The sequence below is a fragment of the Gopherus flavomarginatus genome, chromosome 4, assembly GCF_025201925.1.
Source record: "Gopherus flavomarginatus isolate rGopFla2 chromosome 4, rGopFla2.mat.asm, whole genome shotgun sequence".
Lineage (NCBI taxonomy): Eukaryota > Metazoa > Chordata > Testudines > Testudinidae > Gopherus > Gopherus flavomarginatus.
The window spans coordinates 60,697,855-60,706,380 of NC_066620.1; the positions used below are offsets into that span (position 1 = coordinate 60,697,855).

An 8,526-nucleotide genomic window follows, 5' to 3' on the forward strand; every position below is an offset into this window, starting at 1 on the left:
ATTTAGCTGCTTGTGTCAACGGTGCATGTCCTCACCAGGAGAGCTTGTATAGATTGTATTGTCAGCGTGGGGCATTATGGTATGACTCCTGGAAGCCAGTAACAGTCAACTTAAGCAACACAGTGTCTATATTGACACTGCGTTGACCCTATTACATTGAGTGTGACTGTACACTACTCAGGGAGGTGGTGTTACTAAATCGGCATAGAGAGGCACTTATGTTGGCGGGAGTCAAATTTAAACGAAGACACTCCCACAGCTAGGTCAACACAAAGCAGCTTACGTTGACCTAACCCTGTACTGTAGACCAAGTCCATGTCTCCTTATAAACTTAGAGCAGGAAAAGCCTCCAAGAGGATGATTTTTAAACACAAACCTGAAGATGAAGGAGAATGAGACAGCTTCTCTAGCTCACATGCAAACTGGAATCTTCTCAGAGGCTGTAACAGCAAATAGATATAGTTTAGGGTTCTTTTCTTTTTAACAAGGGTAGTTAGGCTGAGATAAAATGTTGGATCAAGAGACCTGAAGATCTCTATTCACCAAATGGTTACTGCATGGCTAAGGCTACAATTTAGTCATGGGTATTTTTAGTAAAAGTCACGGACAGGGCAGTGACCTGTCTGTGACTTTTACTAAAAGTACCCAACTAAATCTTAGGTGCTGAGGGGTGGGGAGCCACACGGGACCCCGCTGACCCTCCAGGCAGGGGCTTGGCCCAGGGCCCCGCAGCTGCTTCCAGTGCCCAGGACCAGTTGCCTGGGGCCGCCAGAACAGCAGCCAGTGCAGCTGGCCCCACGGCCATCCCAGCTGCTTGGGCAGCCATTGGGTCAGCCGCACCAGTCGCTGCAGCTGTGGAAATCACAGAGGTCCTGGAAAGTCGTAGAATCCATTACTTCCTCCGTGACCTCCGTGAAAGACTTGCAGTCTTAAGCATGGCTAGCAGAAGTTCCAGATTCCTCCCCTCCCCATACTGTCCCACAATTTGCACTACTGTTAGAGGCACAGGGATGAAACTATTACAGACTTCATGGCCCATTCAGTCCAACATCTCTCTAGGAATGTCTACTCTGCAATTAGACTCTCGCAGCTGGGCCATGCCTGCTGACTGGGGCTCAGGTTAAGGGGCTGTTTAATTGTGGTGTAGACGTTCAGTCTACAGCCCAAGCTCTGGGACCCTCCCACCTTGCAGGGTCCTAGAGCCCAGGCTACAGCCCAAGCCTGAACAGCGATACCACAATTAAACAGCCCCTTAGCCTGAGCCCCACGAGCCCCAGTCAGCTGACCCAGGCAAGCCACAGGTTTTTAATTGCAGCGTAGACATACCCTCTTAACAACAAGGGATTTTAAGAGCAAAATTACACCCTGCTCCAGAATTCTGTAGGATGGTTTCAAAATAAATCTATAGAAATGAGATCCCTCTCTATTCAATTCTGTAACTTTTTATAGAAATGTCAAGAACCATATTAGTTTCATCCTTTGGAGTAAGCTGTACATTGAGAGTGGTAGGTCCTCAGGTTCATATTTTGCTGATGACCATAAAGTCTGCACAGATGTGACCCCAGTTCATTTTTGCAGGGATTTCCCCAGCCCCTTGCATGGTTAGTGAGCCGATGGGTCTAGAGCAGCATTTTAGGTTATTCCTCTAAGGTGTGCTTCACCTATGTGTAAAGGGCCAGCACAAGACCTGTGCAACATCTAAGCCACGTCTGAGGACACAGGTGGTGCACAGAGTTTGTCCGACTCTCTGGACAAAGGTGAGTTTCACCGATAGATATTCTATAGACTTTCAGAAACATAATACGAAGCCATAACTCAAAGGTCCATTGAAAGCTGTCTCACACAACATAAATCTATTATGCAAAAAAAACTAAGTTACAAAATTATTATTAAGATAACAAAATCAAGTATTCAAAAGTTAGGAAATGCCAGACTTAAGGTTGCCTGCACAATCTGTCTCAAGCTACCTGGCTCCCACTCCTAGCCTCACTCCCCAAACTCCTCATCCAAACTTCCCCATCCCCAGCTTCTCCCTGGCTTCTTGTCCCAATTCTCTTCCTGCTGCTTGTCAGATGAGGCTCTTCTCTCTACTGCCTCTATTCCCTCCCACACTGGTTCCTAGGCCCAGTCCCCTCATCCAGCCAGTGCCAGTTTTTGCCCCAGCTCCTTGACTGATCTCAGTGTTCCTCCCCCAAACCTAACTGGCTCCCAGTCCTCCTTTTTCCCTCCCCAGCTTCCAGGCACCTTCTCCCCAGCTCTGGTTCCTAGCCCCAGTCTCTGCCCAACCACAGTGTTGCACATTCTTGTGATTTTGGCAGGGGCTGGAGCCAGTTGCCCAGTGACAGGAGAAGCTCCAGCCCTCTTGCAAATTTCAGCCCTGCCTGGGGGAAATCCCAGGAGGCAGTGCAATGGGGAAAACAGCTAGTCAAAGGGGGAAGAGCAGTGAATAAAAGCTGCTTCAGGAAGCAGGCAGCACTTTCCCCTCCTTTCAAGAGCCCACATCAGTCTCACAGGAAGGGAGGGAGAGGAGGGAGCCTAGCAGGTCAGGACAGCTCTGTTCTCTTCTTCCCCTGTGAGTAACAGGGACAGCTCCTTTGCTCTTCCCCATTGCCTGCAACACCAAGCCTGGGAAAGAGTTGAGGAGGTGAAGATCCCCTGAAACTGCCTCACCCAGGCCTGCCGAGAGGTAGAAAAGCCCTGTACCTGCAGAAGGAGCAGAGGTGAGGCTGGGAGGCAGAACTGATTTGGACTGGGGCAAAATTAATTGCTTGGCAGAGGACAGGCAAATGTGAGGGTGAGAGCTCCGAGGGCCAAAATCACCTTACCCAAGACATTTGGGAGAGTGTGCAATATTAACTATCTCACATACCCCCTGTGGGTGGGCAGGGGGAGTTCTAAAATCAAAAGGCAGAACAAATCACAATGTAATCTTTTAAAAATAATCTTGTGGATGCGAATATCTGATGCATGATATTTGATCTGTTAGGTTGGCAGTTCTAGAATCATAGAATCTGTTAATGATACTTCAGTTAGCATTACTTCCTGCAGAACCCTCTCTACAGCCACTAGTCTGCAGCCTTGGAGAGCTCAGCCTGTGGTAATGCAGCTCCTGAGAGAACTCTGCTCGCAGGCATGCAGGAGAACAATGGCAAAGCATGGGAAGCCAGACTTTCTGTCTCTGGTGATCTTACGGTTGTGGCAGACCAAAAACACAATACAAACTTAAAAAAAATAAATAAATAAAATCTTGATTTTGGGGGTCTGACTTTTGATTTTGGAGACTTTGGGTTTAGCAATATTGCAACCAGTCCCAATCTCTCTCTTTCCTTCCAATTTCCAGTCCCAGTCCCATCAGACACCTTGTCCCTGTAGCAAAGCAATGACTCACTGGCACAGCGTCTCCTGCTGGTCATTTGGGAATTAGCTCAACTCCAGCTCCAGAGCTCCTCCTTCCAGCCGATGACTCACTTGCCTTAGGCCTTGGGTGACCAGATGTCCCGATTTTATAGGAACAGTCCCGATTTTTGGAACATCCTATTACTCCCCACTCCCATCCTGATTTTTCACACTTGCTGTCTGGTCACCCTACTTACGCCCCATGTCCCTCCCAGACCCTGGGGTCCCCTTTCCTCAGGGTTCTGCCCCCAGAAGTACCCCCACATTCTGTGTCTCCCCTCCCAGGGGAACCCCCAACCCTCTATCCCCACCTTGCCTCAGTGGCTACTGCCAGTCATCATCTAGTCCCCACTCACTGGGGCAGATGCAGTCTGTAATGGCCACTCATCATTGGCAAGGGGTTAGGACCAGCTGCCTCTGCCTAACCCCATACTGTACCTCTGTAGCCCCAGTAGCTTTGTAGGCCTTCACCAAGGCCTGCAGCCTGGGGGTTTACCAGGCTGGCGCTCCCCAGCTCCTCCTGCCCTTCCCCAGCACTGCTTTGCTTCAGCTACCTTGCTCCCAGGCAGCTAGCCCTTCACACTCCAGGGCTAGAGTGAGACTTTCACAGCTCCTGGCCCACAGCCCTCTTATCAGGGCCAGCTGGACCCTGACTGAGCTGGCCACACCTGTAGTTAGGGTGACCAGATATCCTGATTTTATAGAGACAATTTTTGGATCTTTTTCTTATATAGGGCCCTATTTCCCCCCCCACACACACACACACACACCCATCCCAATTTTTCACACTTGCTGTCTGGTCACCCTACCTGTGGTCAGCTACTGACTCAGCTCCTCTCACTGCTTTTCCCAACCACAGCCCTCTGCAGGGCTGCTTTTAACCCCTGCCTACTGGAGTGGGACAGCCACCCCACTACAGTCCCACTTACTCCTTTGCCTCCCCCCAGGTCCAGCTTTTGTCCCCTCTGCGTTTGAGCCAGATGGCTTCCTACTCCATGCTGCCTGAGTGCCAGCAGAGGGTGGGTCCCTGACAGCACAGGAGAGACAGGCTCCCTGCTCCTAGTTCTTGTACCATGCTCCACCCCACAAGGGAAAGTCCTTTTGAGCCCCCATAGCCCTGGGCAGGAGCATGCTCCATTACTTTGGGTGCAGGCGGGTGGTCACATGCACAGTTCAGTCACACACAGGAGCTGAGAGAGATTAGACCAGTGGTTCCCAAACTTTAACAACCCACGAACCCCTTTCACTAAAATGTCAAGTCTCCTGAATGCCCTCCTCAAAATGAATATTTCCATGGATTTTCTCCCTTACCTCAGCATAAATTATAAAAGCAGTGTTCTTGGAAATATAAAATTTGTTTTTACGGCATGCTTATTACACACTATTAATTATTATTTCTCATTACAGTATTTTTATTACATTATGAAAACAGCACCACTCTTCCAAGATGCCACTTTTGTAGCTTGTATCACTTTTGATTAAGCCTGTCATAAGACAAGGCTCCTATCAGAGGCACCAGTAGAAAAAAAGGGCTATGGGGGCCTAGAGGGGCACCGCCAGATAAGGGGGGTAGGTGTCACAGGGGCTACCAGAAAAAAAAGGGGCAGGACCCACAGGGGGGCCCACTGACACAGGGCCAGCATGTAACCCTCGTTGCCACCCCATATTGGCACCTCTGGCTCCTATGTTTCATTAAGGAGTATCAGATGTGGAACAACATGAACGTATTTAAGAAGTCAACTCAAAGAGTTCCCCCTACACAAGCATTCAGGTCTTGAGCAGTCCAGGCAAACAACGCACGTTACAACAAAGCTTAAACTTGTTCTTCATAATTATTTAAAAACCACACTAGCAGCCTAGCAGCAAAAAAGTATCCACCTCCCTTTCTATTTCATAAAAGGAGTCTTGAAGTTTAAATCTCCTCAGTGTGATAGATATGCTTGCTTTGATCTGCTTAGGTCTTGGAAGTCCCCAAGTCTCTGGGCTGCTGGCCCCATGCCGCCCGGGGTCCCCATTAGCCTGTCCGCCATTAGGGAATTTCCGCCCCCTCCCCCCGAGAACCTCCTGTAACATTTCGTGAACCACCAGAGGTTCATGAACCCCAGTTTGGGAACCACTGGGTTAGACTATGCTCAGTGAGGATAGAATCATCTCAGATTTTAGTTGTTAAGATTTAGTAAGAGCATGTTCAAACTGCATTTTTTTAAAAGACTTAATGCCTTGGGTAAATTTGGGTGGATTCACAAGGGGATGGCAAAAGGGCACATACTTGACACAAAGACCACTCCACTTGCCAAATTTCAAGGCCCTGCTCCAAAAGCACGGGGGTCCTACAGCATTTCAAAGTAAAGGCCTCCGTTTTTTTAAGAAGCGCAAAACAACATTAAGCCTTGTTCCCGGAAATGGCTGAACCATTTTGGCTGAAATTTTGCCGATAAATTTAGCCTAAGGCAGATATGCCACATATAAAAATCTCAGTCCAAACAAGTCAAGATTGGCAGTTGTAATCTATTACAAACAAGGTCTTACAATGGAAAGTGTAGGGCAACCTTAATAAATTGGTGGTGCTGCTAGCCCTGCCCAAACTACCTTGGGAACGTCCTGACTTTGCAGGGCCTGATGTAGCATTAATGTAACATTAAGAGTATTTATTTATGTTGCATTTAATTCTGTGCAGTTACTAATAATCCAGACCACTTTTCTCTGTCTCACTAAAGGGTTACATCAGAACAAAGTAGCAGTAACATCAGCAGTAACATCATCATCAGTGAGTTAAACCCGCCTTCATACAGCACAGTAGGGAAAGTGCTGCAATCTGTCCACACTGACAGCTGCAAGCGCACTGGCATGGCCACATTTGCGGCACTTGCAGTGGCATTAGGAGCGGTGCATTATGGGCAGCTATCCCAGCATGCAGGTGACTGCAGCATGCTTTTCAAATGGAGGGGGTGGAGTGTGATGGGAATGTGTTGTGTGTATGTGTGGGGAGAGAGAGTGGGTTTTTGGGGTGCTGAGAGTGTGTCAGCATGCTGTCTTGTAAGTTCAGACCCCCAACCCCCCGCCTCTCTCTCACTCACTTACTCAAAGCAAACAGTAAATGTTTGCTTTTTCTTGGAGCTGATAAGCAGCCGGCTTCTCCAAAATGGAGCTTTGAAAGGGCATTTCCGCATTTCTGCAGCCGATTTCACAACAATGAGAAGAGTTGATTTAAGGGGATTATGGGATGTTTCCAGAGGCCAATCACAGCTCAGTAACGCAACACCTCATTCACACTGGTGCTGAGTCGCTGCAGCAGGGGAGCAGCAAACATAAGTCCACTCACCAAAGTGGAGTACCAACAGCACTGTAGCTGTGGAGTCAGAGCGCTCTATGTGCCTTGCCATTGTGGACGGGGAGTGAGCTAGGGCACCCGGGGCTGCTTTATTGCGCTGCAACTCGCAAGTGTAGCCAAGCCCTAAAGCTTTCTTCATGCCAGGGACTTACCTCCAGGTTCTTTTGCTCCCTCAGATAGTTACTTTCCATCAGGGGATGAGCTACAGTGCCTTGGGGAGGGGTGAGGGAGAGAAAAATCAAACAATCCATTAGGAATGATTGAATTTTACTCAGTCTTTGCTAACATGCATAAACTCCTCAGTAGATAGTGATACAGTTAAATGTGTCTATTTCTGAAAGGGAGAGAGTTTCACCTCTTCTCTCTCACACAATTTCCAAAGCTGATCTCCACTCCAGTGCCTGTCATTCTGCACCAAATGTACATTTTTAAACATATTGGGCCATAGCTTCTGTGGATGCAATCTGCATAACTATTAAAATAAATGCTGGAAAGCCATTTACACCACCTGAGGATCTTCTCTCTTAACTTTATGATTGGTGTATATAACAGATCTTACTAGCTTTTGTACCCTTTGTCCTCACCATAGCCACCACACATTACTTACTGTGATCCCTGCTGTGTTATGCTTGAATTTAATTATAAGTTCCTCGGGCCAGGGACTTTTTTTTATTTGTTTTGTAAAATGCAATGAGCACCTAGGGCACTGTATAAATAAATAATTCTCTTATAAGAACATAAATGAGATTTGCAACCCAAAATACATATCAACGTCTGAGTCAGCCTTTAATTTATATGACATTATGAGATGCCTTTGGTTGTTTATTCAGCAGACATTCAGAATAGTTAGATTAATTTTTCAAACAGGCACATGGTATCACTCCCAAGAAAGAAGTAATATACATAAGGCTACTCCTTTCAAAGTCAGCAGGCAACTGTGTCATGCCCTGAGGTTATGGTTAGCCAATGAATGTTTGCTCTGGTGATGTAATACTTGAAACTTCATCTGCCACTGGAGAGCTTCAATGGATGGAGTTTCTGTGGAGCCAGACAGAACTGGAGTCAGGGCCACCCAGAGGGGGGGGCAAGTGGGGCAATTTGCCCCAGGCCCTCACTAGAGTTTTTTGGGGTCCCTGGAGCAGGGTCCATCACTCACTCCGGAGGACCTGGAAAACTCTTGTGGGGCCCAGGCCCCTGGAGCTTCTTCTCAGCAGGGGTCTTCGGGGCACTTCGGCGGTGGGTCCCAGAGCGGAAGGACTCTCCTCCACCGAATTACTGCCGAAGTGGGGGGCCCCCGCTGCCAAGGACCCCAGGCTCCCTGAATCCTCTGGGCGGCCCTGACTGGAGTCCTCCCTCTCCTGACTGCATCTGCATTCATTTCAATTTAATTTAATTTAATCTCTAAATAAAGAACAGCTTATATTCAGAATTTCACTGAATTCAATTGGCAAGGGATTACATGGGATACATGGGTTTAGTTTGCTCTAATGAGATAGGGGTTAGATGCAAAGTTTGCATCTGGATCCACATCTAAACTTCTCAACCACTCAAGGACATTCAGAACCACCTCTCCTTATGAAGCACTAGTGTAGAGTCAATCTCATAATAATACTTAGTTCTCATATAATGCTTTTCACACATTTATCTCAAGCTGCTTTACCATGGAGGGTTCCATTTTACAAAGGGGGAAAGAGAGGTACACAGCAGTGAACTATTTGCCCAAGTGACAAGAGAACAGGGAATAGAAGTCATGTATCTAAACTTCCAAGCCCCTGGATGCTGTTGCCTATTTTTAGAGT

The 8,526-nt window shown here is 47.7% G+C and overlaps 1 protein-coding gene across 1 annotated transcript in view; it reads right to left on the reverse strand.

Moving 5' to 3' along the window:
* The window catches only part of PLB1 (phospholipase B1), a 118,938-nt gene extending 112,020 nt beyond the window's left edge, over window positions 1-6,918 (reverse strand). The window contains exons 1-2 of the mRNA XM_050948431.1: window positions 6,880-6,918; window positions 377-440 (exon numbers count right to left, since the gene is read on the reverse strand). Of these exons, the coding sequence (XP_050804388.1) occupies window positions 377-440; window positions 6,880-6,918 (103 nt within the window). The remainder of the gene's footprint in view (window positions 1-376; window positions 441-6,879) is intronic.
* Window positions 6,919-8,526: the final 1,608 nt, after the last annotated feature.